Source organism: Salmo salar, chromosome 12, assembly GCF_965601325.2.
Source record: "Salmo salar chromosome 12, fSalSal1, whole genome shotgun sequence".
Classification (NCBI taxonomy): Eukaryota; Metazoa; Chordata; class Actinopteri; order Salmoniformes; family Salmonidae; genus Salmo; species Salmo salar.
Window position 1 is genome coordinate 105504030 of NC_138302.1, and position 17952 is coordinate 105521981.

Here is a 17952-nt window from a genome sequence, read left to right on the forward strand (position 1 = left end):
CAGGCTGAGTGGTCTCCCTCCCAGGCCAAGGGGTCCAAGGTAGCTCCACTACGTACTCTCCCCAGGCTGAGTGGTCTCCCTCCCAGGCCAAGGGGTCCAAGGTAGCTCCACTACGTACTCTCCCCAGGCTGAGTGGTCTCCCTCCCAGGCCAAGGGGTCCAAGGTAGCTCCACTACGTACTCTCCCCAGGCTGAGTGGTCTCCCTCCCAGGCCAAGGGGTCCAAGGTAGCTCCACTACGTACTCTCCCCAGGCTGAGTGGTCTCCCTCCCAGGCCAAGGGGTCCAAGGTAGCTCCACTACGTACTCTCCCCAGGCTGAGTGGTCTCCCTCCCAGGCCAAGGGGTCCAAGGTAGCTCCACTACGTACTCTCCCCAGGCTGAGTGGTCTCCCTCCCAGGCCAAGGGGTCCAAGGTAGCTCCACTACGTACTCTCCCCAGGCTGAGTGGTCTCCCTCCCAGGCCAAGGGGTCCAAGGTAGCTCCACTACGTACTCTCCCCAGGCTGAGTGGTCTCCCTCCCAGGCCAAGGGGTCCAAGGTAGCTCCACTACGTACTCTCCCCAGGCTGAGTGGTCTCCCTCCCAGGCCAAGGGGTCCAAGGTAGCTCCACTACGTACTCTCCCCAGGCTGAGTGGTCTCCCTCCCAGGCCAAGGGGTCCAAGGTAGCTCCACTACGTACTCTCCCCAGGCTGAGTGGTCTCCCTCCCAGGCCAAGGGGTCCAAGGTAGCTCCACTACGTACTCTCCCCAGGCTGAGTGGTCTCCCTCCCAGGCCAAGGGGTCCAAGGTAGCTCCACTACGTACTCTCCCCAGGCTGAGTGGTCTCCCTCCCAGGCCAAGGGGTCCAAGGTAGCTCCACTACGTACTCTACCCAGGCTGAGTGGTCTCCCTCCCAGGCCAAGGGGTCCAAGGTAGCTCCACTACGTACTCTCCCCAGGCTGAGTGGTCCACCTCCCAGGCCAAGGGGTCCAAGGTAGCTCCACTACGTACTCTCCCCAGGCTGAGTGGTCTCCCTCCCAGGCCAAGGGGTCCAAGGTAGCTCCACTACGTACTCTCCCCAGGCTGAGCGGTCTCCCTCCCAGAATCCAAGGTTCAAGGTCCAAAAGCTACCATAATTTAGGGCCAACAAATGTATCCTACCCAGGCTACAAAAACAATGTACTGAAGAATGTTAGAATCATTTTGAAGTGAGTACAAAACTCTACTCTAGGCTGGAAACTGCAGTGAATAGCCCACGTCATTTGAATGAGTCCGGTGTTTTGAATGAGTCCGGTGTTTTTGAATGAGTCCGGTGTTTTTGAATGAGTCCGGTGTTTTTGAATGAGTCCGGTGTTTTTGAATGAGTCCGGTGTTTTGAATGAGTCCGGTGTTTTTGAATGAGTCCGGTGTTTTGAATGAGTCCGGTGTTTTGAATGAGTCCGGTGTTTTGAATGAGTCCGGTGTTTTGAATGAGTCCGGTGTTTTGAATGAGTCCGGTGTTTTGAATGAGTCCGGTGTTTTGAATGAGTCCGGTGTTTTTGAATGAGTCCGGTGTTTTTGAATGAGTCCGGTGTTTTGAATGAGTCCGGTGTTTTTGAATGAGTCCGGTGTTTTTGAATGAGTCCGGTGTTTTTGAATGAGTCCGGTGTTTTGAATGCATATTCATTTAGAAATAAGTGCATCTAGATCGCCTGATTGGGCAACCAAATCGGACGGGTTATGGGGTTTTTCCTCAGCAGTTTAGCCTAAAAAAGGTCCAGGCACATCAGCAGGACAATAATACGGTGGATCAGCTAACAGAAACATGCTAATGCTGGGATTTCTAGAGGCGCATATTCATTAAAACAACGCATGAGCATGGAACAGGTTGTATCCGCTGTTTCCACGTTTGGCTTCCGTGCTTTAATAGCGCTAGAAAATGAGGTGGATTCAACAGGTAGGTCAGTCTCACCTCAACCTCTGACAGCTTCCTAGCCACCTCTATCTTCTCCTGTAGGACCCTCCTCAGGGAGTCTTTGGCAGTAATCTCATAGTTGTGTTTGTCTTCCTGCAGAGTTACCAGCTCGTTACGCATCCCATCCTCCATTTGGTTCTGAAGAGAAAGAGAGGGAGAGAGAGAGGGAGAGAGAAAGAGAGGGAGAGAGAAAGAGAGGGAGAGAGAGAGAGAGAGAAAAAGAGAGGGAGAGAGGGAGAGAGAAAGAGAGAGAGAGACGTCCCCTCAAAATAACTCTTAACCAAATACATGACAAAACATGCATGTCTATTAGTATGTCCATAGTTATACATGTCTATTAGTATGTCAAAGTCATACTATGAAATAACACATCATGTAGTTATGTAGTTTGGGGCGGCAGGTAGCCTAGTGGTTAGAGCGTTGGGCCAGTAACTGAAAGGTTGCTGGATCAAATCCCCGGGCTGACAAGGTACAAAATCTGTCACTCTTACAATTCCCGGTAGGCCGTCATTGTAAATAAGAATTTGTTTTTAACTGACTTGCCTAGTTAAATAAAAGGTAAAAAAATAAAAAATTAAATAAAAAAGGTGTTAAACAAAGAGATTCTTCAAAGTAGCCACCCTTTGCCTTGATGACAGCTTTGCACACTCTTGGCATTCTCTCAACCAGCTTCACCTAGAATATTTTTTCCAACAGTCTTGAAGGAGTTCCCACACATGCTGGCTTCTTCTCCTTCACTCCGCGGTCCAACTCATCCCAATTGGGTTGAGGTCAGGGGATTGTGGAGGCCTGGTCATCTGATGCAGCACTCCATCACTCTCCCTCTTGGTCAACTAACCCTTACACAGCCTGGAGGTGTGTTGGGTCATTATCCTGTTGAAAAACAAATGATAGTCCCACTAAGCACAGACCAGATGGGATGGCGTATCGCTGCAGAATGCTGTGGTAGCCATGCTGGTTAAGTGTGCCTTGAATTCTAAATAAATCACAGACAGTGTCACCAGCAAAGCACCCCCACACCATCACACCTCCTCCTCCATGCTTCACGGTGGGAACCACACATGTGGAGATCATCCGCTCACCTACTCTGTCTCTCACAAAGACACGGTGGTTGGAACCAAAAATCTTAAATTTGGACTCAACAGACCAAAGGACAGATTCCCACTGGTCTAATGTACGTTGGTAGTGTTTCTTGGCCCAAGCAAGTCTCTTCTTCTGATTGGTGTCCTTTAGTAGTGGTTTCTTTGCAGCATTTCAACCATGAAGGCCTGATTCACAGTCTCTGAACAGTTGATGTTGAGATGTGTCTGTTACTTGAACTCTGAAGTGTTTATTTGGGCTGCATTTTCTGAGGCTGGTAACTCTAATGAACTTATCCTCTGCAGCAGAGGTAACTCTGGGTCTTCCATTCCTGTGGCAGTCCTCATGAGAGACAGTTTCATCATAGCGCTTGATGGTTTTTGCAACTGCACTTGAATAAACTTTTCCTCAACACTTTTTTTGCTTACTACATGATTCCATATGTGTTATTTCATAGTTTTGATGTCTTCACTATTATTCTACAATGTAGAAAATAGTAAAAAAATAAAGAAAAACCCTTGAATGAGTAGGTGTGGCTACATTTTTGACAGAGGTACTGTACACTGCATTCGGAAAGTATTCAGACCCCTTGCCTATTTCCACATACGTTACAGCCTTATTCTAAAATAGATCAAATAAAACATCTCAAGTACAGGTGTGCCAAGCGTGTAGCATCATACGCAAGAAGACTCGAGGCTGACAAAGGTGTTTCAACAAAGTATTGAGTACATTTTTGACAGGTACTGTACACACACTGCATTCGGAATAGGGTCTGTGTTTGCATTGTCGTCATGGAGTATTCTGTATAGACTGATGACGAAATAAAACAATTTAAATCAATTTCAGGTTAAGGTATGTAATGTAATAAAAATGTGTAGAATTCAAGGGGGTCTGAATACTTTCCAAATGCACTGTACAAACATACTGTACATACTGAACAAAAATATTAAAGCAACAATTTCAACGATATTACTGATTTAGTTCGTATAAAGAAAATCAGTCAATTCGTTAGGCCTAATCTATGGCTATCCCATGACTGGGCTGTGGCTATTGGTTGGCCCTGGAAGGCCTGTGTAATGACCATGTAGTTTAATCAGCTTCTTGATATGCCACACCTGGTCAGGTGGATGGATTATCTCGGCAAAAGGAGAAATGCTCAATAACGTAAACACATTTGTGCCAAAAAATTTGAGAGAAATACTTTTTTTTTTGGTGCATCTGAAAAATAATCTGGGATTTTTTTTATTTCAGCTCATGAAACCAACACTTTACATGTTGCGTTTATATTTTTGTTCAGTATATATTGTCTTGGTCAGACTTATTTTAAAAAATTTTCTTACTTCAGTATTTATAATTTAAATGTTCTTACTTTAGAGTAGGACTGTAGCTGGTTGCCCATCACCTCTAGTCTGGAGAGAAGCCGGTCCTCATCTATCAGAGCCTAGCACACACACAGAGAGAGAGAGACAGAGAGAGAGAGAGACAGAGAGAGAGACAGAGACAGAGACAGAGACAGAGAGAGAGAGAGAGAGAGAGAGAGAGAGAGAGACAGAGAGAGAGAGAGAGACAGAGAGAGAGAGAGACAGAGAGAGAGAGAGAGAGAGAGAGAGACAGAGAGAGAGAGAGAGAGAGACACAGAGAGAGAGAGAGAGAGACACAGAGAGAGAGAGAGAGAGAGACACACAGAGAGAGAGAGAGACACAGAGAGAGAGAGAGAGACACACAGAGAGAGAGAGAGACACACAGAGAGAGAGAGAGACACACAGAGAGAGAGAGAGACACACAGAGAGAGACAGAGACACAGAGAGAGACAGAGAGAGACAGAGAGAGACAGAGAGAGACAGAGAGAGACAGAGAGACAGAGAGACAGAGAGACAGAGAGACAGAGAGACAGAGAGACAGAGAGACAGAGAGAGATGGGTCAGTACAATAAATACAGTAAATACATAGCAAAATGATTGAATTCTTAAATCGAGTTTACCTCCCAGATTGGAATAAAATGTCTTGTGGTATTGTGTAGAAAGACATGACTTTACGATTAAAATGACTGAACATTGAATTCAGAGTGTTAGTTGTTTTGGACATGGTCTATATGTAAGAGAACATTGAGCCTTTAACCTGTCTTCTCTCGAGATTAAGGCCCAGTGCAGTCAAAGATTGGATTTTCCAGTGTTTTACATACACTACATGGCCAAGAGTATGTGGACACCTGCTCGTCGAACATCTCATTCCAAAATCATGGCCATTACTATTTAGTTGGTTTCCCCTTTGCTGCTATAACAGCCTCCACTCTTCTGGGAAGACTTTACACTAGATGTTGGAACATTGCTGCAGGGACTTGCTTCCATTCAGCCACAAGAGCATTAGTGAGGTCGGGCAATGATGTTGGGCGATTAGACCTGGCTCGCAGTCGGCGTTCCAATTTATCCCAAAGGTGTTCGATGGGGTTGAGGTCAGGGCTCTGTGCAGGTCAGTCAAGTTCTTCCACATCGATCTCGACAAACCATTTCTGTATGGACCTCGCTTTGTGCACAGGGGCATTGTTATGCTGAAACAGGAAAGGGCCTTCCCCAAACTGATGCCACAAAGTTGGAAGCACAGAATCGTCTATAATGTAATTTCATGCTGTAGCGTTAAGATTTCCCTTCACTGGAACTAAGGGGCCTGAACCATGAAAAACAGCCCCAGACCATTATTCCTCCTCCACCAAACATTACAATTGGCACTATGCATTCGGACAGGTAGCGTTCTGCTGGTATCCGCCAAACCCAGATTCGTCCGTCAGGACTGCCAGATGGTGAAGCGTGATTCGTCATTCCAGAGAATGCGTTTCCACTGCTCCAGAGTCCAATGGGGGCGAGCTTTACGCCACTCCAGCTGACGCTTGGCATTGGGCATGGTGATCTTAGGCTTGTGTGCGGCTACTCTGCTATGGAGGGGATCCGGGAGGATGCTGTTGATGTGAGCCATGACCAGCCTTTCAAAGCACTTCCTAGCTACAGACGTGAGTGCCACGGGGCGGTAATCATATAGGCAGGTTACCTTCGCTTCCTTGGGCACAGGGACTATGGTGGTCTATGTGAAACATGTTGGTATTACAGACTCAGTCAAGGAGAGGTTGAAAATGTCAGTGAAGACACTTGCCAGTTGGTTAGTGCATGCTTTGAGGACACATCCTGGTAATCCATCTGGCCCCGCAGCTTTGTGAATGTTGACCTGTTTAAAGGTCTTGCTCACATCGGCTACCGAGAGTGTTATCACACAGTCGTCCGGAACGCCTGGTGCTCTCATGCATATTTCAGTGTTACTCGCCTCGAAGCGAGCATAGAAGTGACTAGGCTTGTCTGGTAGGCTCCTGTCACTGGGCAGCTCTCGGCTGTGCTTCTATTTGTAGTCTGTAATGGTTTGCAAGCCCTGCCACATCTGACGAGCGTCAGAGCCAGTGTAGTACGATTCGATCTTAGTCCTGTATTGACGTTTTGCTTGTTTGATGGTTCGACTGAGGGCATAGCGGGATTTCTTATCAGCTTCCGGGTTAGAGTCCCGCTCCTTGAAAGCGGCAGCTCAAGCCTTTAGCTCAGTGCGAATGTTGCCTGTAATCCATGGTTTCTGGTTGGGGTATGTATGTACAGTCACTGTGGGCACAACGTCCTCGATGCACTTATTGATGAAGCCAGTGACTGTGGTGTACTCCTCAATGCCATCGGAAGAATCCCGGAACATATTCCAGTCTGTGCAAAACAGTCCTGTAGTTTAGCATCTGCTTCATCTGACCACTTTTTTATAGACCGAGTCACTGGTGCTTCCTGCTTTAATTTTAGCTTGTAAGCAGGAATCAGGAGGATAGAGTTGTGGTCGGATTTGCCAAATGGAGGGCGAGGGAGAGCTTTGTATGCATCTCTGTGTGTGGAGTAAAGGTGATCTAGAGTTATTTCCCCTCTGGTTGCACATTTAACATGCTGACAGAAATTTGGTAAAACTGATTTAAGTTTCCCTGCATTAAAGTACCCGGCTACTAGGAGCGCCATCTCTGGGTGAGCGGTTTCCTGTTGTTTGCTTATGGCGGAATACAATCAATGCTGTCTTAGTGCCAGCCTTTGACTGTGGAGGAATGTAAACAGCTACGAAAAATACAGATGAAAACTCTCTCGGTAGGTAGTGTGGTCTACAGCTTATCATGATATACTCTACCTCTGGCGAGCAAAACCTTGAGACTTCCTTAGATATCGTGCACCAGCTATTGTTTACAAAAATGCATAGACCGCCGCCCCGTGTCTTACCAGAAGCTGCTGTTCTATCCTGCCGGTACCAGCCAGCTGTATGTTATTCATCTCGTCGTTCAGCCACGACTCGGTGAAACATAAGACAATACAGTTTTTAATGTCCCGTTGCTAGGATTTATGTGCTCGTAGTTGATCTATTTTATTATCGATTGATTGTATATGTACATATAAGTATATGGACGAGCGGCATAGGCAAGGTGCAGTAGATGGCATAAAATACAGTATATACATGTGATATGAGTAATGTAAGATATGTAAACAATATTAAAGTGACTAGTGATCTATTTATTAATGTGTCCAGTGATTGGGTTTCAATGTAGGCAGCAGCCTCTCTGAGTTAGTGATGGCTGTTTAGCAGTCTGATGGCCTTGAGATAGAAGCTGTTTCTCAGTCTCTCGGTTCCAGCTTTGATGCATCTGTACTGACCTCGCCTTCTGGATGGTAGTGGGGTGAACAGGCAGTGGCTCTGGTGGTTGCTGTCCTTGATGATCTTTTTGTGACATCGGGTGGTGTAGGTGTCATGGAGGGCAGGTAGTTTGCCCCCGGTGATGCGTTGTGCAGACCTCACTACCCACTACCCTCTGGAGAGCCTTGCGGTTGAGGGTGGAGCAGCTGCCGTACCAGGATGTGATACAGCCAGACAGGATGCTCTCGATTGTGCATCTGGAAAAGTTAGTGAGGGTTTTGAGTGACAGCCTCCTGAGGTTGAAGAGGCGCTGTTGCGCTTTCTTCACCACACTGTCTGTGTGGGTGGACCATTTCAGTTTGTCTGTGATGTGTACCCCCAGGTATTTTCCACCTTCTCCGCTGCTGTCCCGTCGATGTGGATGGGGGGGTGCTCCCTCTGCTGTTTCCTGAAGTCCACGATCATCTCCATTGTTTTGTTGACGTTGAGTGAGAGGTTGTTTTCCTGACACCACACTCTGAGTGCCCTCACCTCCTCCCTGTAGGCCGTCTCGTCATTGTTGGTAATCAAGCCCACTACTGTTGTGTCGTCTGCAAACTTGATGATTGAGTTGGAGGCATGCATGGCCACGTAGTCATGGGTGAACAAGGAGTACAGGAGAGGGCTGAGCACACACCCTTGTGGGGCCCCAGTGTTGAGGGTCAGCGAAGTGGAGATGTTGTTTCCTACCTTCACCACCTGGGGGCGGCCCGTCAGAAAAGTCCAGGACCCAGTTGCACAGGGAGGGGCAGAGACCCAGGGCCTCCAGCTTAATGACGAGTTTGGAGGGTACTATGGTGTTGAATGCTGAGCTGTAGTCAATGAACAGCATTCTTACATAGGTCCTCGTCTTGGCCACCGTCTCCAGAGGCTGCTGCTCTATCCTGCTGATAGAGTGTATAACCCGCCTTCTGTATTTTCTTAATGTCGTCGTTCAGCAACGAATCGGTGAAACATAAGATATTACAGTTTTTAATGTCCCGTTGGTAGGATATACGTGCTTTCAGTTCGTCCCATTTGTTTTCTAGCGATTGAACGTTAGCTAGCAAAACTCGTTGTCTGATCCTCACAAGGCATCCTGATCTCTTTCCGCAAAACCTACGTTTCCTTTTCCAGCGAATCACGGGGATCTGGGCCGGGTGTCCGTAGTATCCGACTCATCGAAGAACAACTCCTCGTCCAATTGGAGGTGAGTAATCCCAGTTCTGATGTCCAGCAGCTCTTTTCAGTCATTAAGAGACGGTAGCAGAAACATTATGTGTGATTTATCCGCGTCCGAAAACAGAGCATTTAGCCGCGTCCGAAAACAGAGCATTTAGCCGCGTCAGAAAACAGAGCATTTAGCCGCGTCAGAAAACAGAGCATTTAGCCGCGTCAGAAAACAGAGCATTTAGCCGCGTCAGAAAACAGAGCATTTAGCCGCGTCAGAAAACAGAGCATTTAGCCGCGTCAGAAAACAGAGCATTTAGCCGCGTCAGAAAACAGAGCATTTAGCCGCGTCAGAAAACAGAGCATTTAGCCGCATCAGAAAACAGAGCATTTAGCCGCGTCAGAAAACAGAGCATTTAGCCGCGTCAGAAAACAGAGCATTTAGCCGCGTCAGAAAACAGAGCATTTAGCCGCATCAGAAAACAGAGCATTTAGCCGCATCAGAAAACAGAGCATTTAGCCGCATCAGAAAACAGAGCATTTAGCCGCATCAGAAAACAGAGCATGTTGCCGCATCAGAAAACAGAGCATTTAGCCGCGTCAGAAAACAGAGCATTTAGCCGCGTCCGAAAACAGAGCATTTAGCCGCATCAGAAAACAGAGCATTTAGCCGCGTCAGGCAATGCAACTGCGTTTTACAAAAGCAGTAAAAGGTCAGTTGTGGTGCAGATTCAGTAGCTGTGAAGGCTGGTCACAACACAGGGCTGGTCACAACACAGGGCTGGTCACAACACAGGGCTGGTCACAACACAGGGCTGGTCACAACACAGGGCTGGTTACAACACAGGGCTGGTCACAACACAGGGCTGGTCACAACACAGGGATGGTTACAACACAGGGATGGTTACAACACAGGGCTGGTTACAGGGCTGGTCACAACACAGGGCTGGATACAACACAGGGCTGGATACAACACAGGGCTGGATACAACACAGGGCTGGATACAACACAGGGCTGGTCACAACACAGGGCTGGTCACAACACAGGGCTGGACACAACACAGGGCTGGACACAACACAGGGCTGGACACAACACAGGGCTGGACACAACACAGGGCTGGTTACAACACAGGGCTGGTTACAACACAGGGCTGGTTACAACACAGGGCTGGTTACAACACAGGGCTGGTTACAGGGCTGGTTACAACACAGGGCTGGACACAACACAGGGCTTGTTACAACACAGGGCTTGTTACAACACAGGGCTGGACACAACACAGGGCTGGACACAACACAGGGCTGGACACAACACAGGGCTGGTTACAACACAGGGCTGGACACAACACAGGGCTGGACACAACACAGGGCTGGTTACAGGGCTGGTCACAACACAGGGCTGGACACAACACAGGGCTGGTTACAGGGCTGGTCACAACACAGGGCTGGTTACAACACAGGGCTGGTCACAACACAGGGCTGGACACAACACAGGGCTGGACACAACACAGGGCTGGATACAACACAGGGCTGGATACATTTTACATTTACATTTTAGTCATTTAGCAGACGCTCTTATCCAGAGCGACTTACAGTAGTGAATGCATACATTTCATACAATTTCATTTAAAAAAAATTCTGTGCTGGTCCCCCGTGGGAATCGAACCCACAACCCTGGCGTTGCAAACACCATGCTCTACCAACTGAGCTACAGGGAAGGCACACAGGGCTTAAGTATCAGGGTCTGGTGGTACTGCTAACGACTCAGGACCACATATTGGCACTGGAGGCAGTGGTTACATTCTATTCCCGCCAACTTCCTGTGTTGCATCCCTCTAACCTATTAGTTCATCCATCTCACCACCTCACCATTTTAACCTATATCTGTCAATAAAATTCCCCAAATACTGTGTAACGGTACCTGCCAGCTGCTCTCTGAAGCCTCCTGCGTGGTGGCCAGTAGGCACTGCAGCGTTGCCAACTTCTGCTCCAACATCTGCTCTCTGTGTAGGGCCTCCTGCCGGGGGGAGAGAGGGGCGAGGGAGGGAGAGAGCGATAGGAGAGGAAGGGCGAGATAGCAGAGAGAACGAGGGGGGAGGAGAGAGAAGGAGACCGGGAGAGAAAGGGCGAGAGAGGAGAGGGAAGGAGGGAGAGAGGAGCGGGAAGGAGGGACGCAGGAAGGAGAGAGAGCGATAGGAGAGGAAGGGCGAGAGAGCAGAGAGAACGAGGGGGGAGGAGAGAGAAGGAGACCGGGAGAGAAAGGGCGAGAGAGGAGAGGGAAGGAGGGAGAGAGGAGCGGGAAGGAGGGAGAGAGGAGCGGGAAGGAGGGACGCAGGAAGGAGAGAGAGCGATAGGAGAGGAAGGGCGAGAGAGCAGAGAGAACGAGGGGGGAGGAGAGAGAAGGAGACCGGGAGAGAAAGGGCGAGAGAGGAGAGGGAAGGAGGGAGAGAGGAGCGGGAAGGAGGGAGAGAGGAGCGGGAAGGAGGGAGAGAGGAGCGGGAAGGAGGGAGAGAGGAGCGGGAAGGAGGGACGCAGGAAGGAGAGAGCGGGGCGAGGTAAGGAAACTATTAAAACCTACCCAAACCAGAAACTGAGGATAGACGGCAACATTCACGCAAAACAAAGCGCGAACCACTGCATTTAACCATGGCAAGGTGACTGGTAATACGGTTAAATACAAACAGTGTAGTTATTCCTTCTGTAAGGCAATCAATCAGGCAAAATGTCAGTACAGAGACGAAGTGGAGTCGCAATTCAACGGCTCAGACATGAGACGTATGGCAGGGACTCCAGACAATCAGAAATTATAAAGGGAAAACCAGCCACGTCACGGACACCCACGTCTTGCTCCTGGACAAGCTAAACACCTTATTCACCCGCTTTGAGGGTAACAGCACCACCGACGCGGTCCGCTACCAAGGACTGTGGGCTCTTGTTCTCTGTGGCCGAAGTGAGTAAGACATTTAAGCGCGTTAACCCTCGCAGGGCTACCGGACCAGAGGGCATCTCTAGCTGCGTCCTAGGAGCATGCGCAGACCAGCTGGCTGGAGTGTTTACGGACATATTCACTCTCTCCCTATCCCAGTCTGTTGTCCCCACCTGCTTCAAGATGTCCACCATTGTTACTGTACCCAAGAAAGCAAAGGTAACTGAACTAAATGACTATCGCCCCGTAGCACTCACTTCTGTCATCATGAAGTTCTTTGAGAGACTAGTCAAGGATCATATCACCTCTACTTTACCTGCCACCCTAGACCCACTTTAAATTTGCTTACCGCCCTAATAGATCCACAGATGATGCAATCGCCGCCACACTGCCCACTGCCCTGTCCCATCTGGACAAGAGGAATACCTACATCAAAACACTGTTCATTGACTATAGCTCAGCCATCAACACCATAGTACCCTCCAAGCTCATTATTACACTGGGTCTGCACCGCGCCCTGTACAACTGGGTCCTGGACACTAATGGTGAAATGCACATAAATAAATATACAGTGAATACACAGTGAATAAGGCATAACCATGAGGAAACATAACATGGCACATACATACAGTTATATATATATTTCATATATATATATATATATATATATATATATATACAGTTAATCAGAAGTTTACATACACCTTAGCCAAATACATTTAAACTCAGTTTTTCACAATTCCTGACATTTAATCCTAGTAAAAATTCCCTGTTTTAGGTCAGTTAGGATCACCACTTTATTTTAAGAATGTGAAATGTCAGAATAATAGTAGAGAGAATGATTTATTTCAGCTTTTATTTCTTTCATCACATTCCCAGTGGGTCAGAAGTTTACATACACTCAATTAGTATTTGGTAGCATTGCCTTTAAATTGTTTAACTTGGGGCAAACTTTTCGGGTAGCCTTCCACAAGCTTCCCACAATAAGTTGGGTGAATTGTGGCCCATTCCTCCTGACAGAGCTGGTGTAACTGAGTCAGGTTTGTAGGCCTCCTTGCTCGCACACGCTTTTTCAGTTCTGCCCACAATTGTCTATAGGATTGAGGTCAGGGCTTTGTGATGCAGTGGCTTCTTCCTTGCTGAGCGGCCTTTCAGGTTATGTCGATATAGGACTTATTTTACTGTGGATATAGATAGTTTTGTACCTGTTTCCTCCAGCATCTTCATAAGGTCCTTTGCTGTTGTTCTGGGATTGATTTGCACTTTTCGCACCAAAGTACGTTCATCTCTAGGAGACAGAACGCGTCTCCTTCCTGAGCGGTATGACGGCTGCGTGGTCCCATGGTGTTTATACTTGCATACTATTGTTTGTACAGATGAACGTGGTACCTTCAGGCATTTGGAAATTGCTCCCAAGGATGAACCAGACTTGTGGAGGTCTATAATTGTTTTTCTGAGGTCATGGCTGATTTCTTTTGATTTTCCCATGATGTCAAGCAAAGAGGCACTGAGTTTGAAGGTAGGCCTTGAAATACATCCACAGGTACACCTCCAATTGACTCAAATTATGTCAATTAGCCTATCAGAAGCTTCTAAAGCCATGACATCATTTTCTGGAATTTTCCAAGCTGTTTAAAGGCACAGTCAACCTAGTGTATGTAAACTTCTGACCCACTGGAATTGTGATACAGTGAATTATAAGTGAAATAATCTGTCTGTGAACAATTGTTGGAAAAATGACTTGTGTCATGCACAAAGTAGATGTCCTAACCGACTTGCCAAAACTATAGTTTGTTAACAAGAAATTTGTGGAGTCGCTGAAAAACTAGTTTTAATGACTCCAACCTAAGTGTATGTAAACTTCCGATTTCAGCTGCACACACACACTAGAGGACGACCGATTAATTGGAATGGCCGATTAATTAGGGCCGATTTCAAGTGTTCATAACAAATCGGTAATCGGTATTTTTGGCCACCGATTTGCCGATTATTTTTTGTTTACACCTTTATTTAACTGGGCAGGTCAGATTAAGAACACATTCTTATTTCCAATGAGGGCCTTGGAACGGGGGTTAACTGCCTTGTTCAGGGGGGATTCGGGGATTCGTTTTTGCAACCTTCTGGTTACTAGTCCAACGCCTTACATTGTACTCCACGAGGAGCCTGCATGGCAGGCTGACTACCTGTTACGCGAGGGCAGCAAGAAGCCAAGGTAAGTTGCTAGCTAGCATTAAACCTATCTTATAAAAACTATCAATCTTAACATAATCACTAGTGAACTACACATGGTTGATGATATTACTAGTTTCTAACGTGTCCTGCGTTGCATATAATCGATGCGGTGCCTGTTAATTTCTAATCGAATCACAGCCTACTTCGACAAACGGGTGATGATTTAACAAGCGCATTCGCGAAAAAAGCACTGTTGTTGCACCAATGTACCTAACCATAAACATCAATGCCTTTCTTTAAAATCAATACACAATTATATATTTTTAAACCTGCATATTTAGTTAATATTGCCTGCTAACATGAATTTCTTATAACTATGGAAATTGTGTCACTTCTCTGTGTGAAGTCCGTTTATTCCTAACAAAGGCCGTAATTAATTATGACATAACATTGAAGGTTGTGCAATGTAACAGCAATATTTAGACTTATGGATGCCACCCGTTAGATAAAATACGGAACGGTTCCGTATTTCACTGAAAGAAAAAAACGTTTTGTTTTCGAGATGATAGTTTCCGGATTCGACCATATTAATGACCTAAGGCTCGTATTTCTGTGTGTTTATTATATTATAATTAAGTCTATGATTTGATAGAGCAGTCTGACTGAGCGGTGGTAGGCAGCAGCAGCTCGTAAGCATTCATTCAAACAGCACTTTCGTGCGTTTTGCCAGCAGCTCTTCGCAATGCATTGCGATGTTCATGACTTCAAGCCTGTCAACTCCCAAGATGAGGCTGGTGTAACCGATGTGAAATGGCTAGCTAGTTATCGGGTGTGCGCCAATTGCGTTTCAAACGTCACTCGCTCTGAGATTTGGAGTAGTTGTTCCCCTTGCTCTGCATGGGTAACGCTGCTTCGAGGGTGGCTGTTGTCGATGTGTTCCTGGTTCGAGCCCAGGTAGGAGCGAGGAGAGGGACGGAAGCTATACTGTTACACTGGAAATACTAAAGTGCCTTCAAGAACATCCAATAGTCAAAGGTATATGAAATACAAATCGTATAGAGAGAAATAGTCCTATAATTCCTATAATAACTACAACCTAAAACTTCTTACCTGGGAATATTAAAGACTCATGTTAAAAGGAACCACCAGCTTTCATATGTTCTCATGTTCTGAGCAAGGAACTTAAACGTTAGCTTTCTTACATGGCACATATTGCACTTTTACTTTCTTCTCCAACACTTTGTTTTTGCATTATTTAAACCAAATTGAACATGTTTCATTATTTATTTGAGGCTAAATTGATTTTATTTATGTATTATATTAAGTTAAAATAAGTGCTCATTCAGTATTGTTGTAATTGTCATTATTACAAATAAATAGAAAATCGGCCGATTAATCGGCAGCGCCTTTTTTTTTGGGGCCCTCCAATAATCGGCGTTGAAAAATCATAATCGGCCGACCTCTAACACACACACACACACACACACACACACACACACACACACACACACACACACACCAAGCTGTATCCATCGTCAGTCATCCATCTAATGAGCTTGCCTGATGCTTTAAGCACTGTGATTAAAAATTAAGACACATTGCTAAAAAGAGGGAGCCAGAGATCAAGATACCAGAATAAAAAAACCTGTTCCGACCCTCCTCCTCCTCCTCCTCCTCCTCCTCCCGGCCTTCACAGATTCTGCACTTACGCTCCTGAAGTTGCAGGTAATAGGCTGTCGGCAGCCTTTTCCATTTTATCAGGTCAGCTAGGCCTAGAAATTACCATTTCTACTGATGTTCCTGCCAGTTATGATTTTCATATGCACACATTTCTTGGAACAGTTTAATTTCATTTATAATAACGTCTTCATATGTCAAAATCATTGTCATGTAGTTAATCAAAATTCTATTCAAATCTAAATGAAAAAGTGGAAAAACCTAACTAGTAACCATTGACAACATGTAAAAATAGCCTTCATAAAGCCAACAAATTAAAAACATCGCAGCCTGCAGGTAGAAAATATCCTGATAAAAATAAATATCCCATAAATCACATTGGCTATGCATGGCCTGTCCGCAAGGGACTTGAAACATTGTGTCAACTATTAACTTGTGCCTGAAGCTCTGGCTAGCAACCTTGCAACATGGTATCAGAGCTTCCCTGTGCCAGTGAGCTCTGGACAGAAACATCTGTAGGCTATTTGCAAGGGATAAGGAGTAATCAGGTAGGCCTATTTTATGACATTATCACCAGATTACATATTTCCCCTGTCATGCCGTGTGGTTATGGAAAGGGAGAGAACTGGAAAGAGGTTTTAAATAGGACAAAATTGAGGAACTATTGTCATTCTCAATGGATGTAAAAACACACTTTGTTTACTTGCTTTTTGAGGCAAAGATAAAATTACTTTGAGAAGCTCCAGTGATGGAGTTAAGACAATCAGAAATATATATTGTGCCCATTTGGGGATCTGATACCAGGCCTAGCTCTACACATTATCAGGCCAGGTAGCCTAGCTCTATGCATAATCAGGCCAGGTAGCCTAGCTCTATGCATTATCAGGCCAGGTAGCCTAGCTCTATGCATTATCAGGCCAGGTAGCCTAGCTCTACACATTATCAGGCCAGGTAGCCTAGCTCTACGCATAATCAGGCCAGGTAGCCTAGCTCTATGCATTATCAGGCCAGGTAGCCTAGCTCTACGCATTATCAGGCCAGGTAGCCTAGCTCTACACATTATCAGGCCAGGTAGCCTAGCTCTACACATTATCAGGCCAGGTAGCCTAGCTCTACACATTATCAGGCCAGGTAGCCTAGCTAAATGCATAATCAGGCCAGGTAGCCTAGCTCTATGCATAACCAGGCCAGGTAGCCTAGCTCTATGCATAACCAGGCCAGGTAGCCTAGCTCTATGCATTATCAGGCCAGGTAGCCTAGCTCTATGCATAACCAGGCTAGGTAGCCTAGCTCTATGCATTATCAGGCCAGGTAGCCTAGCTCTATGCATTATCAGGCCAGGTAGCCTAGCTCTATGCATTATCAGGCCAGGTAGCCTAGCTCTATGCATTATCAGGCCAGGTAGCCTAGCTCTATGCATAACCAGGCCAGGTAGCCTAGCTCTACGCATAACCAGGCCAGGTAGCCTAGCTCTACGCATTATCAGGCCAGGTAGCCTAGCTCTACGCATAACCAGGCCAGGTAGCCTAGCTCTACGCATAACCAGGCCAGGTAGCCTAGCTCTATGCATAACCAGGCCAGGTAGCCTAGCTCTATGCATAATCAGGCCAGGTAGCCTAGCTCTATGCATAATCAGGCCAGGTAGCCTAGCTCTATGCATAATCAGGCCAGGTAGCCTAGCTCTACGCATAACCAGGCCAGGTAGCCTAGCTCTATGCATAACCAGGCCAGGTAGCCTAGCTCTATGCATAACCAGGCCAGGTAGCCTAGCTCTATGCATAATCAGGCCAGGTAGCCTAGCTCTATGCATAATCAGGCCAGGTAGCCTAGCTCTATGCATAATCAGGCCAGGTAGCCTAGCTCTACGCATAACCAGGCCAGGTAGCCTAGCTCTACGCATAACCAGGCCAGGTAGCCTAGCTCTACGCATAATCAGGCCAGGTAGCCTAGCTCTACGCATAATCAGGCCAGGTAGCCTAGCTCTACGCATAATCAGGCCAGGTAGCCTAGCTCTACGCATTATCAGGCCAGGTAGCCTAGCTCTACGCATAATCAGGCCAGGTGGCCTAGCTCTACGCATAATCAGGCCAGGTAGCCTAGCTCTACGCATAATCAGGCCAGGTAGCCTAGCTCTACGCATTATCAGGCCAGGTAGCCTAGCTCTACGCATAATCAGGCCAGGTAGCCTAGCTCTATGCATAATCAGGCCAGGTAGCCTAGCTCTATGCATAATCAGGCCAGGTAGCCTAGCTCTATGCATAACCAGGCCAGGTAGCCTAGCTCTATGCATAACCA

At 46.7% G+C, this 17952-nt stretch overlaps 1 protein-coding gene across 1 annotated transcript in view; it reads right to left on the reverse strand.

The window, feature by feature from the left end:
- LOC106566258 (sarcolemmal membrane-associated protein) overlaps positions 1-17952 on the reverse strand; it is a 122290-nt gene that overhangs the window by 60695 nt on the left and 43643 nt on the right. Inside the window, exons 6-8 of the mRNA XM_082959531.1 lie at positions 10804-10899; positions 4379-4450; positions 1927-2067 (exon numbers count right to left, since the gene is read on the reverse strand). Coding sequence (XP_082815657.1) covers positions 1927-2067; positions 4379-4450; positions 10804-10899 — 309 coding nt within the window. The remainder of the gene's footprint in view (positions 1-1926; positions 2068-4378; positions 4451-10803; positions 10900-17952) is intronic.